The sequence below is a fragment of the Puma concolor genome, chromosome D2, assembly GCF_028749965.1.
Source record: "Puma concolor isolate L17-30 chromosome D2, mPumCon1.1.hap2, whole genome shotgun sequence".
Lineage (NCBI taxonomy): Eukaryota > Metazoa > Chordata > Mammalia > Carnivora > Felidae > Puma > Puma concolor.
The window spans coordinates 83,073,303-83,093,207 of record NC_141677.1 but is presented as its reverse complement, the minus strand read 5'-3'; the positions used below and the strand labels follow the sequence as shown (position 1 = coordinate 83,093,207).

Here is a 19,905-nt window from a genome sequence, read left to right as displayed (position 1 = left end):
CTTCCCTTCCTTCCCTCCCTCCCTTCCTTCCTTCCTTCCTTCCTTCCTTTTCCTTCCTTCCTTTTCCTTCCTTCCTTCCTTCCTTCCTTCCTTCCTTTTCCTTCCTTCCTTCCTTCCTTCCTTCCTTCCTTCCTTCCTCCCTCCCTCCCTCCCTCCCTCCCTCCCTCCCTCCCTTCCTTCCTTCCTTTTATCCTTCCTTCCTTCCCTTCCTTCACTTTTTCCTTTACTTCCCTTCCTTCCCTCCCTTCCTTCCTTCCTTCCTTCCTTTTCCTTCCTTCCTTCCTTCCTTCCTTCCTTCCTTCCTTCCTTCCTTCCTTCCTTTTATCCTTCCTTTTCCTTTCTTCCTTCCTTCCTTTTATCCTTCCTTCCTTCCCTTCCTCCCCTTCTTCCCTTCCTTCTCTTCTTCCCTTCCTTCCCTTCCTTCCTTCCTCACCTCCTCACTTCCTTACTTCCAGGCTTGAGAGAATGGCCGGGTGGAGCAGATAGGCATCAGCACGAGCAGGTTCAAATGGTGACTGTCTGGACCTAGGAATGGCCTTCACAGCCCCCAGAGAACCAAGCAGATGCCCTCTTCCCCTGCTGCCCTTGTTTAGTTTTCTTTCGTTATTGCTCAAACTTCTTCCCTGGCTGTCTTTATCATGGAACTTCCAAATCTAAGATGGAGCCCCATGGCGTGACTCACTGGGGACTGTCCAGCATGACTCTCAGGCTTGAATCTTGGCGTGTGGCACTTCGCGTGGGAACCACGCTGCCATCAGTTGGGACTGGACAGTCTTATCGATGTCCCTGGGAGGACCACAGGGAGAACCCACAGTGTTCTGCTTAAGGCACAGTAAACCCCACTTCACTGTGTGGATCATAGTGAATGTCTGCAGGTCTGGTATGTTCACACTCAAAGGGGAAGGCTGGACTCCATTATCTCTAAAGTCTTTCCCTCTCCTTCTTTGCTTTCGTTCTCGGCTTCCACATTCCCATTGCCTCAAAAGGTGGATGTTTAGCATTCCCAGCCTAAGTGCTAGTCCCTGCCTGCAGCAGGAGGGGGTGTGGTCCCGGGCCAGGGACTGATGCTCTGTCTCAGGAAAGGCATTTGGAGTCACTTCTTCATTCGGCCTCCCCCACAGCTTTCAGGTGGGGCTGGAGGGTTGTTCAAGGGGCATCTGTGCTGAAAACCAAGAGGGAGTCAGTCCCCTGCAGAGGAGGGTGCTGTGCATGGAGCACGGCCACTGTGCTTGTCATCAGTTTTCTCCTGGCCCAACACTTGATCCGAGGCTTGTAATTTTCACCTCTGAATTACTGCGTTAACAGAAGTGGTCCCAAAACATGAAGTGAGATGGAAAAGGACTACATCGTACACCTGCATTGCCAAATGATTCACGAGCCAATGATTCTCAGCATCGTGTAAACCTTCACTACGTTCTATGTACAGAGAGAACTGTGCAGAAAACACGCAACCACACTTTGGAGATGAAGCCTATGTGACTCTGTGACCCACTTCTCTGTCCCCCCGATCTTGCCCACCTGAGCCTCCCAGCATCCCTGTGAGTGGCACGTACGATTATCCCAATTTTCCTCACCGGAGACTGAGGCTCAGGGTGGTGACGGGACTTTGCGTGGTTGGCTTGGGACCAGAGCCGTCACTAAGCTAGTGCACCACCCCCCCTCCCCAGGGACACAGTGCTTCCTAACAAGAGCACTGCCTTCCAATGCCTGCTTGTAGCCGTCGCTCCTTCTGTGCCCGGCTCTCTTCTTCACCGGGACGTCTTTCTTATCTTCTCCAGGGCTGAGGTCACTCGTTGTGTCGGCAGGAGTCTGCACTCGTTCCTTTTGGTCCCGGTAAGACAAGGCAGGAATTCTAAAAAGCAGCAGCGATCACTCCTGGGTCCTTTGTACAGTCCTGTAAATAATTCATCTGGACTTGAGGGGTCTGATGCTGAGAACACATTGAACCTCGCAGTAACCGGCGAGCTCTACGTGCAGAACTTGAATCCAGCGGGAAAGAGAAATGGGTCTTTGAAATCAGAGACGACTTTGAGTGACCTGAGAACACAGGTAGAGGCACCGGAGACAGATGGACAGCAGCCAGACGGAGTATTTTTAAGGCACGTAAAGGTCACCCTCAAGGTTTCCACATACACATCCCGCACGCTTGGCAGCTGGGATCTGGGCACAACCAGCTCTGGAGTTGGAAGCACCGGGAGAGGTCCCAGCGAGCGCCCTTCCCGAGTCCCTCCTGCTGCTCTCGATACCTGGATCAAACAAAGAAAATTGTGTTTGCCAGGCTCGCCAGCTGAAGTCACAAGATTCCGGGTATCATGCAGCACTCTGGAATTCCTACCAAAAGTCATCAGAAGGGGTTTGCCACCCGCCACGGGGAAGAGGCCGTGCATCGGACCTTCCAGATAAAAGCGTTTAGTACAGAGTTGAAAAACCATGTGATGGTCATGGATTTTGTGAAGAGTAAGTGGTTCCCCTCCCAGAGAAGAGCCAAAGTTTGCGTCATCCGTATGTACCAAGGCCTGAAGACAGCTGAGCAGACAGCTGGCAGATATGAGGTATGGCTGAACCTGGGCGGGAAGGTGGGCACACAACCTAATTTGGAGGACCTGGAGGTGCTCCCCAGCAGACAGTGCAGGTGCTGTATCTGGTCTAATAAATTCATCATCTGTCTGTAGTGTTCCCCAGCAAATTTGGAGAGGAGGCGGTCATCTCTTTGAGTTTGGGAAAGGGGGACGCGTATCGGATGAGTGTGATTTACACAGGACACACATCCGCATTTGCCAACATTTAATAGTGACCGAGTTCATTTGTATCCACGTCTAGAAACTGCGGTACATTTCTGTGAGTTAGTAATCCCCTGTCTTTAAAAACAGATTCCTGTTTGTTTTCTGTGTGTTATGCAGAAAAACATCTTTTGACCTGCCTTCGTCGAATTAAAATAGAATTATTTAAGGTAGGCCTGTAAGAATGGTCTTTTCTTTTCCCAGGGTGAGATCTAATTTTCAAACAGAAGCTACTCTGTGGGGGGAAAAAAAGGAGAAGTTTGGAGTTTAGAATGTCAAAGTGAGACAGACCCATCGCTCTGAGACATATTTGCATTCCAAAGCTAGTATAAGCCACGAGCGGTTATCTTGTCAGAAAGTAAACACGCATGAAATCTGACAGCTCTTTATTGTACATGGAATACATCACGAATGCCATTGTAATTGACTCCTATAGAGCTTACTTACCTCTTTTGATAAACGCAGTATGCAAATTACTAATGTTTTACCAAACGGTAGCCTTTCTGAATGTTGATGCTGTTGTTAAGAAGGCCTGCCCATGAATGCTGGCAAATACCCCTGATCTTTTGTTCCCCACCCTGGGCTTCCTTATTCCAGGGCAATGCAAGAACCTGTTCTGCAGGGTGAAAGGCTGGCTTCTTCCAGTTCCAGCCCTGGGATTGTGAATTTCCATGTTCACAACAGAGATATAAAGGCCACAGAAATAATGGTGTTAATTAAATTCGGTAATAGTTGTTCATTAGTTCATCGCCCAATCAACCAGAGCAAAAGGTGTGCAATTAGAATATAATTGAAAGAAACCAGAGATATTATTATTCACAAGTAATTAATCGGATGGGGACAGAACTTTATCATTGTATAATTTTCATTGAGGTTATTTTTCGGTCCTCCAGAGAGAGGAAAACTTGTTGAATTATATCCTCATGCATTTTACAGAAGTGTTCCTGGCTCTAGTTTAAACCGTAAATGACAAAGAGCAACTCTTGTGTCCCTATTTTCTTATGCATAGAACTTCATTTATTCCTATAGCAACGCTGAAGGTAACAATGTGGAAAAGTACATCTTTGCAGGAGATTGTAGAACGCTTTAAGTATACTGACAGTCACAGCCGCCACTTTTTTGTGGCCCCAACAACCACCGCCTTCCCCTCCTGCAACTACCAGGGACAGCCAACAGTTGGAAGTTGTGGGCCCACTGCTCGGGAGTAACCTGGAGTCTGAAATCTTACATTAAACTCAGTCTGAGACCTTCCCACAACCAGTAGGCTGTTCAGCTGGGTGGTCCTCACTGTGTCTAGAATGATTTGGGAAGCGGTCTGGGCAGGGCCCTCTTTGTTCAAGGGCAGGCCAAGTTTGAAAACCAACATAGGATCCATGCCTCCTGCCCTTCTTACGTCCGAGATCTGCTCTGTTAGAAGCAAACATTTCACGATTTAAAATATTCCATATCCATTGAACTATTCATATTATTCCCACTAGGGCATGTCAATATCATTTAGTTTAGGAGATCCAGGAAGAAGTCAACTTCCTTGCTCAATTTCCAAGCTGAACTGATGAGAGAGCCCAATTAACAGCCTCTGGGCCCTGTCCGACTTGGCCCCAGTCACCCATTCGTTCTCTCTTGCCAACTCCAAGGCCATCAGTTAATCTGCCTGGACTGTGACCATAAAGTACCTCGTGGGGGCGGGGGGAGATGAACAGGGTCACTAAAATGAGCTCTCCATGCACAAAGGTACACTAGGTTAAAGAAACTAGCTGCTTCTCCAGTAAAAATGAGTTTTGGAAATTTTGTTTCTGCAAAAACCTCATGGATTTCAAGTCCCTCCCGTGATGACTCACGAATCTGCTGGAGCTGAGTTTAACATCCGAAACTGGCATTTCCTTAAAACCGTGGCCTTGGTCTTGGCTGTGTTAATGCTTGGAGACGCTGCCTCTCCTCCGAGATAAGCGGTGAATCAGCCTAGCTCTGTCCCAGCGATGGTCTAGCCACTCATCCCCTTACTTAATCTGCTTGTAATAGGAACAAACACCTGATCCGTTGTCTGAAAGGTAACTAGGGTGCGAAGCAGATGGCAGTGAGGGTGCTGGAGATCCTGGTTTGCAAAGCCTTGGTCCCTGCTGACTCCAGAATGCCCCAAACTATTAAAAACACAGAGGGTCCTTCTCTCCCTGCTTAGATACCTGGTAAGTTTCAGACATAAAAATAGCCAGAACTCAGTAATTTGAGCTCTGGTTGCTGTCAGTGTGGCAGGCACGGCCACATTCTGACTGAGAGTCCTTGCAAAAGCAGAGCATGGATGGTTTCCACTTGATTCGGGAAGGGAACCATATGGAATTCGGAGATGTGCTTGTATCTTCTAATTGGTTGTGGAGAACTTTCTGATGACAGACACACGCTGGGGCATGCAAGCCAAGTCTCATCCTGTAAATGTATTTCTTACATTTAATCATTAGAGGAGCCAGAGAAAGTTTCCGTATTTGGTAATCGCCTTTTGGCCATACTTTTCAAGATTTTCCAAAACCTCTATTATTTTTATCTTCCTACTTATCTTTTTTTTTTTTTTTTTTTTTGGATTTGGCAGTGATGCTCAATTCTGGCTGCATATAAGAATCATGGCAAACTGATTTTTTTGTATGCAAAAACTGCCCACATTTGATGTACACATTTTTTTTTTTTAATTTTTTTTTTTTCAACGTTTATTTATTTTTGGGACAGAGAGAGACAGAGCATGAACAGGGGAGGGGCAGAGAGAGAGGGAGACACAGAATCGGAAACAGGCTCCAGGCTCTGAGCCATCAGCCCAGAGCCCGACGCAGGGCTCGAACTCACGGACTGCGAGATCGTGACCTGGCTGAAGTCGGACGCTTAACCGACTGTGCCACCCAGGCGCCCCGATGTACACATTTTGATGAGTTCGGGCATACGTTTACACCCGTGACGCCATTACCACAATCAAGGTAATAGACATACCCATCACCTCGAAATATTTCCTTGTGTTCTTCTGCATGTTAATTTTTTGTTTGTTGTTTTTTGTTGGTAAGAATACTTAACGTGAGATGTGTTCTTTTACCATGAAGTGTGTAATGCCACGCTGTTAACCACGGGCGCAGCGTGGCATGGCAGAGTTCTGCACCTACTCATCTGGACGGACCGTCCAGCATAACTGGAGCTTTCTACCCTCTCAGCCAGCCTCTCCGTTGCCCCTTCCTCGGCCCCTGGCAACCACAATCCTGTTTTTTTGCTTCTGTGAGTTTGACTAGTTTAGATACCTCATGTGGGTGGAATCATGCAGCATTTGTCCTCCTGTGACAGGCCTATTTCAGCATAATGTCTTCGAGTTTCATCCATGTTGTCACAAATGGTAGGATTGTCTTCATTTTTTACGCCTGAATAATATTCCATTGCATGTAAATACCACATATTTTTATCCGTTCATCTGTCAATAGACGTTTGGGTTATTTTTTTATGGTGAACTTTTTAAATTTTAATTTAATTTAATTTTATCTATCTATCTATATCTATCTATCTATCTATCTATCTATCTATCTATCTATCTATCTATCTATCTTCAAGTTAACATACAGTGTAATATTGGTTCAGGAGTAGAAGCCAGTGATTCATCTCTTACATACAACACCCAGTGCTCATCCCAACAAGTGCCCTTCTCCATGCCGAGCCCCCATTTAGCCCATCACCCCAACCAACTCCCTCCATCAACCCCCGGTTTGTTCTCTGTACTTGAGTCTCTTACAGTTTGCCTCCCTCTCAGTTTTTATCTTATTTTTCCTTCCCCTGTGTTCATCTGTTTTGTTTTTTAAATTCCACAAATGAGTGAAATCATATGTGAGTTGTCTTTCTCCAACTGACTTATTTCACTTAGCATAACACACTCGAGGTTCATCCACGTTGTTGCAAATGGCGAGATTTTATTCTTTTTGATCGCTGAGTAATAGTCCATTGTGTGTACATACCACATCTTCTTTAGCTTATCTTTTCGGTAAACTTTAAGAAACTACATATGTCTATGGCCCAGCCAAGGCCATTGTGACCCAGCGCAGGTGTCTGATCTTGTTGTATTCCTTTAAAAAGCATTGAACTTTGTTCTGGCATGAGGTCAAGTTACTTGAAAACGGTCAGATCCTTTTGAGGCTTACTTTCAGCAGACTTTATTCTAGAGTATTGGTCCTCAGTCAGTAATGATTTTCCCCTGGGTGATATTTGGTAAAGTCTGGAGATGCTTTGGTTTGGACAGCTTGGGGCAGATGCTACGGGTACCTTCTGGGTAGAGCCCAGGGATGCTGCTGAATGTACTACAGCACCTGGGACAGTCTTCTGCCAACACCAACGGGAATTGCCCGGCCCTGGTCTAGGGCTAATTTAGCCCCACTGTCAAGGACTCTACTTAATGCCCTGTGTATGCGACATCTTTCCACCAGGGCCAGTAGGAATGTGAACTGTTTCCAGCTCTGGGTTAAGTCCCGGAAGTGTCTGACCTACTACTTCCTGGTGATTCTTTTTCTGGGATTTGTGAAGTTTTCCCTCAAGCATGCGAAGACCGGTATTCGGCCAAAGGCTAGAAGGACCCATTGCTGGTTGTCAGATCTCTTCTTTCCTTGCAGGCCACTCCTTTTCAGTATTTAGCTCCCCAATTCTGGCTGCCTCAGCTTCTCTGAGTCCCGATCTCTGCCTCCTCCACTCAGTGAGGCTCCTGGGCTCTCTTAAGTTTCCCCTTTCTGCTCTGCAGCCTGGAAGCTTCCTCTGGGTGGGGACAGTCGTAGGGCTCCCTGCTCTCACGTCCCCTCCATCCAGGATTGCAGACCCCCATTGCTTTGTATCCAGTGTCTGAATGCTGTTGCCTCATAGCCTTTGTCTGTTTACTCCATCGTGGCTGGAAGCAGTGTCTCCCTGGGTGGTTTTGATGTCCCACTGGCTTTGAGAAATGCCACTCTGGGCTTTGCTGAATGTTTTCCAGTGGTTGGGGTGAGCCCGTAGGTCATAGGAGATGAAAATACTCAAGTTTTCAGTGCCTGGGCTTCAAGATCACTTTCTTTAGGGAATGAAGCAGTCAGCGAGATAAGACAGGAAGTAAAACAAACATTCCCTTTCTTCTCACAGTTATCAGAGGGGGCAAAATGATTTACCTTTTCCCAACCAAGCTGGAGAGGTGTAGGCAGACTGGAGTCTTCAGAATCTCATTTTTCTTCCTGTAGTCCTGGCCTCCACATGAGATTTTCGCCAGATTAATCTGCTGGTGGCTCTGGGTATAGTGAAGGCACTGAGCTCTCCATGTAAAAAGGGTTGAGAAAAGGCCATTTGACAAAGGACAATAAACATTTTGTGTATATTTATTTTTGAGAGAGAGAGAGAGAACGAGAGAGAGAGAGAGAGAGAGAACGCAAGCAGAGGAGGGGCAGAGAGAGAGGGAGACACAGAATCCGAAGCAGGCTCCAGGCTCTGAGCCGTCAGCACAGAGCCTGACATGGGGCTCCAACTCATGAACCGCGAGATCATGACCTGAGCCGATGTTGGATGCTTAACCGACTGAGCCACCCAGGCGCCCCAGGACAATAAACATTTCAATTAGCTCTGCCACCCCATCGACAGATCAGGACCCCCTGCCTCATCTCCGGGACCCGCTTCCTGCCTGAGCACATCCTTGGTGCTCCTCCCGGAAGCCTCAACGACTCACCTCCACTGACAGTGGCTGGTAGTCTCCGTTCAAATGCAGGAAGAGGGAAATGATGAAGCGACCACCCTTGGGTCTCAGTGCTGCCTACCCTTCCAGCCCCTCCCTGCATATGTCAATGGGAGGCTGCACGTCAGAGGGCAAGGTTCTCGGGAGGTACAAGGGGTCCTAGGGCTGAAATCAGTTTTGTTGCATCAGGAAGCACATGTGCTGATGAGGTCTCCAAACTAGCTGCACTCTGAATGTTTTGTTGTCGGTGATGTGCAGCTGGATCCAGAACACCTGCAGTCTCTTGAGATCTGACACTGTTGTGGCCAACGTCCTTCAGGAAATGGGGCATGGGTGGGGCCCCACGTCCACGTCTCAGCCAAAGCAAAGGCTGATGGAAGATGAACGGGGTGGTGTGGCTAAGTGTGAGGGCGTTGGGTTGAGTCTTTCTGGGGTCTTGCTAGATGAGTGACCTTGGAAATTTTCTTGACATTTTGAGCCTTGGTTTCCCCATCTGTGTTCGTGGAACCATGAGGAGATCTACCTCCTAGGTTTGCTGTAGGGATTACAAGAGGTTATATAAAGGGCTAAGCCTCTGGTCTAGCAGAGAGGCAGCATTCCATACAAGCGAGTTGTGGCTGTTCAAGTTCCAACATGCCTTTTTCTGCCATCCCCAACCCTGCGCCAAGGACACGGCACCAAGATGTGGCCCCTGGGACCAACCTAACTGTAACTGGTGCTTTGAGGATGCTGCTCCTGGCAAGCAGTCCTGTTTACATTGGGGTGAATACCCACAATCCTTCTTCCCCACGCTCAGAGTGCCAGGTGACAGGGACTTGGGACCTTCTGTGCTCTTGGCTCAGGGTACCCTCCACTCCCCAAGCAACTCAGACATCAGTCAGCAAATTGACCCTGAGCTGAATGTACAGTTTCTACTCAGAACCCACCTAGTTCTGCGGTCAGCTGCAAATTCCCCCTTTGACCAGAGACTACTGAGAATGTGGGTCCATACACATCTGCTTCCTGCCCGATCGAGCCGGGGCTGAGGCAAGAAGGATTAACAGGGCATTTTCCATGTAAGTTGCACCCTCCCTTAGAAGATCTGCAAGGCGGGAAAGGAGTTTGCCACCCCAGGAAGGACTGAATGGCCTTCACATTTTAGTGTCCCCCAGGATCCTCAAGAGAATGTTCTAGGAAGGTATATCCCTGGGCTCTGGGAATGGTGGGGTCCAGAAACGCCTCTGTTTTTAACATGAAATGCAGGTGATTCCAATTAAGGTCTAAAATTGTGATCTGGAATGTCCAGACTGTTATTTTCTAACTGCATGAACCACGGAAACAACCAAGAAGTCCAAGGGACTCGCCTGTGTTGAGAAGGCAGGAGCGAAGGGGCACGGAGTGGGGGAGGGGAGGCATGGTCCTAGAGGAGAGCGGCTGGGCCGCTGTGTGCCAGGATCACTGAGAGACAGAGATGGAACAAAAGGGGCCGTTGTTTGGTCCCTGAATTGCCTCATTGATCCTCAACCACAGCTGTGTAAGGCACATGAGCCCTGTTTTTCCAAAGAGAAAGTTCTGTGAGCCCTGATAGCTGATGCAGGCTGCATGGGGACACAGAGGCGGAAGGAGGGTCCACCTCAGTTATGTCCCACTCTGAGGTTGTGCTTCCGGCGTGGTGTTGGGGAGTGGGGATATGGGGGAGCTGTGCTTGTCCCGACAGCAGAGGGTGGGAGCCCAGGGGTCCTCAGGGTTGACTGTGGACAAAACCAACTGTTCTGGGATTGGGCGGTAAGAGGCAGGTATACACCTCTCCCTCTGCTATAGGAATCTTCCCCTCCTACAGCTCTTCGCCAAGCACTTTCTTCTGGTCCTTCGGTCCCTCACGGGTGCTCACTCCTCTCTGTGCTGTCCCATGTCAGGTCCCTTTCCGGTGGGTTAAGAGGAAATATTGGGCTGATCTGCTTTAAAAAATATTTATCGAGGACCTACTCTGTGCCAGGAGCTGTGCTAGGTGCTGGTGACACAGCGGTCCAGAAGGCAGGTTTCCTGCCCATGCTGGTGAGGGAGGCAGCCACCCCAGTGAGTGCCGAGTCAGGCTGTCTACACTGGGCTGTGGGTCCGGAGAACTCAGCAAGGATGCACAGGGAAGGAGACATTTGGGCATGTTCTTCACGGAAGGTTGGGAGTCTCCTATGACCGGTAGGGAGAGTGAGAATGTGGGGCACAGGTGGAGAAGACATTTCAGGCTGAAAGATGGGCAGCTCCTGGATAGTGGCACAGGAGGACCACACCTAAGCAGGGCCCAGTGGTCTAGAATTGCAGCTAGGATTTGCAGGGCACAGTTCCTGAGAGGAGGGAGCCAGGCAGAGAAAGAGGTTCAGAAGTTGGGGAAGTTGGGTCTGTGGCTAAAAACTAACCTGTGCTGTGAGAAATCATGAGGCCAGACAAAGAACAGCCCACAAGGAAAGAACAGCTACTGGGAAGCTAGAAGATGAACGCTTCTTGGAGCTCACTCAGGGCAATGGATCATTAAGTTCCTCACCATCCAGTATGGAGAGACCTCACGGAGCACAGGGTAAATTCGGTAGAGACCCTAAAAGGGTCAGGCCTTGGAAGTATGCCAAATTAGCCCCGGAGTAAAGGCTAGTCTAGATCCATCCTATAACAGTGTTAGAAGCACTTCTTGAGCTCCTCCGCGAGCAGTCTAAGTGCCTGCCACAACAAAGTTCAGCACTCTTTAAAGGATTATGACAAAATTCAGCAAGTGATAATATAACACTAAAAATATCTAGCATCCAGACAAAGCTTACTAGACATTCAAAGGAGCAGGGGAGCACAATACATAACCAGGAGACATCGTGATTCATAGAAACAGATTTATAAATGACAGAGGTGATGGAATTAACAGGCAAGGATTTTTTAAAAAGCTGTTATAAGACTGTTGTTTTGGGGCGCCTGGGTGGCGCAGTCGGTTAAGCGTCCGACTTCAGCCAGGTCACGATCTCGCGGTCCGGGAGTTCGAGCCCCGCGTCAGGCTCTGGGCTGATGGCTCAGAGCCTGGAGCCTGTTTCCGATTCTGTGTCTCCCTCTCTCTCTCTGCCCCTCCCCCATTCATGCTCTGTCTCTCTCTGTCCCAAAAATAAATAATCGTTGAAAAAAAAAAATAAAAAAAAAAAATAAGACTGTTGTTTTCCCTTTATTTTTATTTATTTTTTTACTTGAGAGAGAGAGAGAGAGAGAGAATAAGAGAGAGAGCATGAGCTGGGGAGAGGGACACAGGGAGAGAGAGAATCCCAAGCAGGCTCCACGCTCAGTGAGGAGCCCGATGTGCGGTTCAATCATGGTCTGTTGTTTTGCTTTTAAATTCAGGGGTTTATGGAAACATGTCACATCATGGGGTGAGAAATAGATGGTAAAAAATGAAGCAAACAGAACTTATAGAGAAGAAAATGAGTGGAGAGAAGGAGGGAGTGAGGAAGGGAAGGAGGGAGAGAGAGAGAGAGAACAGAGCCTGAGTGACCTACAGGATAACATCCATATCAAGAGATCCAACACACATACAATTAGAATCTCAGAGTGGGGAGGGGGTGAGAGCAGGAAAATGATTTGGAGAAATAATGGCTGAAAATTTTCCAATTTTAATGGGACGCATGTCAACACATTGCTTGTCAGGTATACGTATTAGCAGAGGCCAGATCATCAAGATTGGCCCATGCCTTGATAAATACTATATATTTCATTGTTTCCCAGTGGTGGTCACAGCATTATCAATCAGGGTTCTCCAGTGCAAGGGGTGTGTTTGTTTCCTTGTGGTCATCACGTGTAATTAACTGAGGCAGTTTGCTTATTTACTTATGGCTGAGATAATGTCAACTTAGTGTAGGATCGCTTCAGCTCCAATGGGCTATCAGGAAAGGGAAAAACTATCTGACAGATGCTATCTGTATTATTTTTGCTATTCCTGCAAAACAAATGATCACACAAGTGGCTTAAAATGACACCTGTTTATTATTTCACAGTTTTGTCGATCAGATGTGCTGGGGTGGATTGGCCAGCCCCTCCACCGAGGTCTTTCCAGGCTGAGTCAAGATGTCACACGAGGCTGTGATCTCATTTGAGGCTCGGAGGCCTCTTCCAATATCACTGATTCTTGTCAGATTTCAGTTCCCTGTGGTTGTAGGGCTGAGTCCCCATTTTCTTGGTGGCTGTCAGCTGGCACTCTCAGCTCCTGGAAACTGTCCTCAGGTCCTTGCCACGTGGCTCCAGCCACAGGCAGTTCACAACATGTTTGCTTTCTCGTGGAGACAAGGACAATCTGCTGCTTTGAATCTCTCCGACTGCTTTTAGAGACGCACCTGATTAGGTCAGGCCCACCTGGTATAATCTCCCTTTTGATGAACTCAACGTCAACTGATCAGCAACTTTAATTCTACCTGCAAAGCCCTTTGTGCCATATAATATAACTTCACTGTGGAAGTGAGAACCCATTGTGATCACAGACTCCACTCACCCTGAAAGGAAAGAGAATGTGTGGGACGTGTGTGGGAATCTTGGGGGCTGTCTTAGCATTCTGGCTACACTATATTTTAAATGTTTGCATCTGTGGAGAAAAGGAAATTGAAGGAGGCCTTGGAATTGAAGGCACATAGGTTGGAGCCTGTGTCTAGGAGGAGGTCCACGAGGAAAGGTGTCTCTGATCTGCTCTGGGTCAGCCCTGTGTCCCCAGCACCAGGTCACGTAGAACATTGTGGGACACCTGTGTGACTGAATGGGCACAAGGGTGAATGGATAAACAAAAATGCAGGAGGTGCGTTTGAGATGAAAAGCTGGGGCCAGAGTAGGTGACAGTTGAGGGCTTTGTGCATGCAAGGGTCTTTCTCTGATGCAGAAAATCTCCTTTGTTGGGCTCCTTACAGATGCACTCATTTTGCAGAGACCGACAGACCTCGGCTTTAGGTAGCCCGAGTGAAGGTCCAAAGTGGAGGTCCTTTGTTTCATCACCCTTTTCCAAATAGAGACATTCTTTTTCTCTCGGGGGTTCTAATTCATCTCCTTCTCCATCCAGAACGGACTTTAAGACAGCTCCAAAAATAAGTACCTTGGAAAGCATGTAGAATTTAGGAATAATAATGTGCCGGAGAAACAAATAGGGCTGAAGACAGATGGGGGAATTATTTCCTTCAAGCAGACAACAGATCGCTTGCCGTTTTCTGTTGAAGACCAGAAGCATCTTCCCAGCAAAGCAGCCTGCCTCCAGCGGCGAGTGGGTTAGTGCTAAGTGGCTGCTCTCTGATGGGGGTCAGATGCCTCTGATCCAGCCCTCTGGTCACAGAAAGTTCACGACACCCATCATTTTAGCTACAAATGTGCTCAACTCCTCACTAATGAGTTCTGGCCACTGCTGGCTTCTCAACACTTGGTTCTGGGATAGCATTGGAGGACACCTGTTATAGGGGGTGGTACGTGGGCCACGTGTGCTGAAGGGAAGGGGTCTCGGTTGATGGATGTGCAAAGAGGGGCCTAGGAGCAAATGGAAACAAGAATATGAAGACTTTGCATGAAATAGTTCCATGGTATATGGCCAATCCCTCAGGTGTGACTATGTACTTTGTGGGGGCCAGGGTAAAATGAATGCATGATCCTCATGTTAGAACAGTGGGGGGAAATAGGGTGCAAAAGTATGTCTGTTTCCTTCCTTCCATTGTCTGTCTCTTGATTTGCCCTGATGGTTTTTAACGTGCTTTTGAATGTTGGCGTAAGTGAAGAAAAATTAAGATTTTAAATTATTTCCATGCATTTTAATGTTCATCTTTACATGGCCTAATGCCATTTTTATCTCTCACTCTCTCTCTTTTTTTTAAAGTTTATTATTTTGAGAGACACAGAGACAGCAAGCGTAGGGGAGGGGCAGAGAGAGAGGGAGAGAGAGAATCCCAAGCAGGCTCTGTGCTGTCAGCCCAGAACCCGATGCGGGGCTCGAGCTTATGGAACCACTGAGATCATGACCTGAGCCAAAACCAAGAGTTGGACGCCTAACTGAGTGCGCCACCCAGTTGTCCCTGCCTAATGCCATTTCTAACACAAATAGAAAAGCCCTTCACTCATATGTGGAATCACTGAAATGACACGGTTTTTATTGTGTTAATCTCACACATGCATGTATGTATGTATCTATCTCACGTTCACTAGAACAATGGAAACACTGCAAAAATCAACTCAAATTTTTGTCTCATTCTGTGATATAATCTCACTCGACCAACACTCCTCCAGTTGTCTGCTGAGTGAGGAGGGGCTGAGAGAAAAGGGACATATCGGAGCCCTGTCTCTCCCTCTCCTTGGGAGCCATCATCTCCAGCATAAGCAGGTGGCTAACACGGGGACGTAACATGAGTAAGAAAGGATATGATACAGGGGCGCCTCAGTGGCTCAGTCAGTTAAGCATCTGACTTTGGCTCAGGTCATGATCTCGTGGTTTGTGGGTTTGAGCCCCACATGGGGCTCTCTGCTGTCAGTGCAGAGCCCGCTTCGGGTCTTCTGTCTCTCTCTCTCTCTCTCTCTCTCTCTCTCTCTCTCTCTCTCTCTCTCTGTCCCTTTCCCGCTAGTGCTCTCTCTGGCTCAAAAATAAATAAACATTAAAAAAAAAAGGATATGATAAGGTTGCCTGGTCATTCGTGTTTCCCAGAAACCCACTGCCTTCTTTCCACATTTGGAGAATGCAGTGGGAAGTGTGGCCTCTTGGGGCGGTCAGCTGAACTTCCATGCATGGTAGGGTCACCAGAGTTTTTTTTTTTTTATATGAAATTTATTGTCAAATTGGTTTCCATACAACACCCAGTGCTCATCCCAACAGGTGCCCTCCTCAATGCCCATCACCCACTTTCCCCTCCCTCCCACCCCCCATCAACCCTCAGTTTAGTCTCAGTTTTTAAGAGTCTCTTATGGTTTGGCTCCCTCCCTCTCTAACTTTTTTTTTTTCCTTCCCCTCCCCCATGGTCTTCTGTTAAGTTCCTCAGGATCCACATAAGAGTGAAAACATATGGTATCTGTCTTTCTCTGCCTGACTTATTTCACTTAGCATAATACCCTCCAGGTCCCTCCACGTTGCTACAAATGGCCAGATTTCCTTCTTTCTCATTGCCAAGTAGTATTCCACTGTGTGTATAAACCACAACTTCTTTATCCATTCGTCAGTTGATGGACTCTTTAGGCTTTTTCCATAATTTGGCGATTGTTGAAAGTGCCGCTATAAACATTGGGGTACAAGAGCCCCGATGCATCAGTACTCCTGTATCCCTTGGGTAAATTCCTAGCAGTGCTATTTTGGGGTCATAGGGTAGATCTATTTTTAATTTTTTGAGGACCCTCCACACTGCTTTCCAGAGCGGCTGCACCAATCTGCATTCCCACCAACAGTGCAAGAGGGTTCCCGTTTCTCCACATCCTCGCCAGCATCTATAGTCTCCTGATTTTTCACTTTAGCCACTCAGACCGGAGTGAGGGGTCACCAGAGTTTTGTGCGTGAGGGACGCCCGAGTGCCATCTGTGCCTGGGGCAGCAAGGAAATCAGGAAACACACACCTTTGACTTGTCTTCTGCTCCCACGTGTGCTCCCCCCGTCCCTTGGGATTTCATTTACAAAACACAAGTTCAAAGATAAAATTATTTAAAAACTCAAGGTGGCGATACCAAAGCACTGGCTACAGAGGACAAAACCCGATAAATTGGACTTCATCAAACATGAATAACTTGTGTACGTGAAAGGACATCATCAACACAGCGAGAGGCAGCCCCGCCTTCGACACGGATGGGCCTGGACGATGTTCCACTAAGTGAAATAAGCCAGCCGCCAAAGGACAAGTATCAATGGACTCCCCTTTCACGAGGTACCCGGAATAGTTACATTCGCCGAGACAGAAAGTGGACGGCTGTCTGCCAGGGCCGTGGGGAGGGGAGAGTAGGAAATCACTGTTTAGCAGCACAGAGTTTCAGTTTGTGGGGATGAAAAAAAAAAGTTCTGGAGACAGACAGTGGTGATGATCGCAGAGCCTGATGAATGTACTTAGTTCTGCTGAATTAGGCGCTTGCTATGCTATGTATATCTTACCACAATTAAAAGAAATTCAAGATGGTGACATCAAAGCCACATGTGGCCCTTCTGAGTGTAGGTCCCTGTGCCCGCTGCCTGGGTCTCATGCCTGTGAAGCTGCCCCTGCCCTAACTTGTATTTATAAATGCATTAAGATGATTCTCTGTCACTAGATGAGATCTCTGAGGTCAGGGTCCCTCTCTTTTTCTCTCACTCACTCTGTGTTGAGTTGAAACTCTAAGCTAAATTGGAGGTTATTCATGATACTTAAAAAAAAAAATTCAGCCTTACGTACAATTTACATACATTAATATTCATACATTCTATACGTGTACAGTTCATTTTGTTTTGACAAATGCATCCAGTCATGTAACCAGCACCAAATCATGATGGAGGGCACGTCCACGACCCAGAAATTTCCCTCGTGCCCTTTGCACTTAACACCTTCCCCCAGCTCCACCCTGGGCAACCACTGATCTGCTTTCTGCCACTTTACTTTTGCTGAGTCTGGTACGTCTGTAACTGAAATCAGTCAGCGTGTGTGTGTGTGTGTGTGTGTGTGTGTGTGTGTGTGTCATAATAAGTTTCCATTACAACTTTTGGCATCTTCATTAAATGGATGATATTCTCTTGGGGCAGCAGGGAGGTGAGGGCTGAGGCCCTGACTCAGGTAAATGTAGATTTTTTTTATCCTGACTGCCATTTCTTAATTCTGACTTTGCATGAACTCTTACCTGCTCCAGGATTCCTTCCTAGACAAAATGAAGTTGATAATAGTCCCTTCATCTGGTGCCTTTGTGGGGGTGGAATAAAGTGGTATACGAAAAGTGCTGAGGGCAGAGATTGGCTCATCGAGATGGCTCAGTAACGCTTCGTTGTTTATCTTACGATTATTGGTGCATCATTAAGCAGAATTCTAAGAATGGCGTTTCCTCACCCCTAGAATGGCAGTGGTACCTTTCTTCTGCTGTTGCCATGGAGATCCCACAACTCCCATGAAGCATTGAGCGTGGCGCCTGGCACTTGATAAGCACTCTGTTGTGTATTATTATGGTTCTTGTTGTTGTCGTTATTATTCTGTTCTCCAGCTGTCGAGGACCCTAGTTTGCTATTCCTCACTAAGTAAAAGTCATCATCTTCTCTAATTCTGAGAAGGCATGAAAGGGCTCCATTTAGACTGCTTGCTGCCAGTCTAGGCGGGAAAAAAAAAAAACAAAAAACCCAACCACAGAAAGCAGCCACTAGTGTGAGATAGTGAGGCTTTTCTCCCAAGGGCCCCGGGAGAGGGCAGGGGGTGAGTTCCGTGTGAACAGGTGAGCCAAAGAACAGGAAATACCCTAGTCTTTTTTTTTTTTTTTTTTTTTGTCTCTGTTCTTTTGAAAGAAGAAAAACGAGCAATGGAGTTAAAAGCTGTAGGGTTGAGTGGGAGATTGAATCCTCAGAACTTTCTGAGATGTTCCGCCGTCAGGGTGACTCCATTGTATTCGATTCTGAAGTACTTGGGATCGTCCAGGACTCTAATTGAGGGAAAGTAGACAATGACAGTAAACAATTGCTGGGGAGAGAAGTTTCCACCTGGTCCAAGAAATGGATTCAGTTTCTGGAATCCTCCGCTCCCATTTATAGTGAAGAGGAATTGTTGCAAATGATAGGAAACATAATAGAACATGCTGAAAGGAATACTTAAGGAATCAGGGGAAATCTACCTCTTTGATATACAAAATAGTTCGGCTAAATTTGACTTTGTAACTGGGTAATTAACATGCCCGTATGACGGTGTTAGTTTCCCCCCACGCCTGATGTTTGCATGGAAATCTCCAGCCAAGTGCTTCGTCATTGCTGTTCTCATTTATCCCTGCAAACAGACAGGGTCTGCAGTCACCGTGGTGGGAAAACAGAGTGTGAAATCTCTGTAGACCACTTCTCATCAGGCAGCCAGGAGAGGCTGCCTTCCTCTGTGAGTCTCACAAGAAGAGGAATGATTGAAATCATGCTTCCCCCTTACATCCTGATTTGCCTCCTTTTCAAACCAGAACCCCGCCAGACTCCACCCTTAACAAAAGTGAAGGAGAAGCAAGGAGAGACCGAGGCATCTCCGTTCAGCTCCTAACAAGGGAACCATCCCGCCATTTGCAATCAGATAAGGGATATTATCTCCATAATCAAAGGCAATTGAGAATCTAAATGAAAAATCTAATGCTTTTCATGCTGATTTATTTTAGATTAGAAAAAGTTAAACCAGATGTAAACATGAAGAGATGAAGCCTGAAGAAGGAATCTTGGCAGAGTGGTAAATCTCCGTTTTGAGTTATTCGAGGTACAGGGTTGCGTTCGCCAGAAAATACACTGTTGATCCAGAAACTGCTCTGACATTAATTATTGTTGCAGAAGAGAATTCGGAAGATTGAATGCAAACATGCAATTCTGGCAAAGATCAATCATGCACCCAGATTAACCATGGAGACTGTATCCGAGCGCCCAAATAGGTTGCGTTAACCCCTCGTCAGTCCGTGCTGGAATCCTCCTTGAGATGCAGCTCCAGCCTTCTGGCGAGACCTCCGACATCCCCAGGAGAAGACCCTGGATGCTGAAAAGAAATGGCTTTCTCTTTTTTTGGACTCTGACAATGTCTGCCATCATCCCAAGGAGAAGACGCAGCCAAAAAATCCACCCTTGGTCTTTGATCCGTAGGATATAAGTGGATTTGGAATCTCCCCTCTGTTTTCTCTGTAAACCACGCATGTGTTCAGAAGAGGCAGAGTGGAGAGGTTCTGGAGGCAGGGAGGGTTTGCGTAGGCCTAGGAGTTCCCAGATGTTTGCTCTCTCTCTTCTCTACTTTTGCTGGGTCCCTCTTTTACTTGCTCAGTGCTTTACAAAGCATCCCCCCCCTCCACACACGTGTGTGTGCACATGCACAAACATGCACACAGACACGGTAATATGGCGGATGCTGAGAACAGTATGTTCCAGTTGGAGAGGGTCCTGGCTGTGGCATTTAGTAGCTCTGTGACCTAGAGCAAATTACTAGATGTCTCCGTGCCCCAGCGTCCGTGTCCATCAAATACAGAGATACTGCCTGTCTTGTGGGGTCTAGACGAGGGGGGTATATGGAAAACCCAATCCCAGGGACTGGTAAGCTTATTAAATGTCTGTCGCACCGATCCGCGATTCTCCATCCAGAACTCTTGGGGCCAAATGCGATTCAACGATGATTTCTTAATTTTATTTCGGGAAAGTAATACTTTACAACATTTCTAGTGGGATCTGAGGTAGCACCCTGTAATTAAGCTCACTGATGTTTTTGTAATAAAATGTATGAATATTCACACTAAATGGAATAAATTAATATTATAAATAGCCTCAGGTTA

At 47.2% G+C, this 19,905-nt stretch overlaps 1 protein-coding gene across 1 annotated transcript in view; it reads left to right on the top strand.

Annotated features, from left to right (window-relative positions):
• The first annotated feature begins 1,181 nt into the window (after positions 1–1,181).
• CD2H10orf90 (chromosome D2 C10orf90 homolog) overlaps positions 1,182–19,905 on the top strand; it is a 221,997-nt gene continuing 203,273 nt past the window's right edge. Inside the window, exon 1 of the mRNA XM_086681154.1 lies at positions 1,182–2,552. Within this exon, the coding sequence (XP_086537280.1) occupies positions 2,313–2,552 (240 nt within the window). The 5' untranslated portion in view covers positions 1,182–2,312. The remainder of the gene's footprint in view (positions 2,553–19,905) is intronic.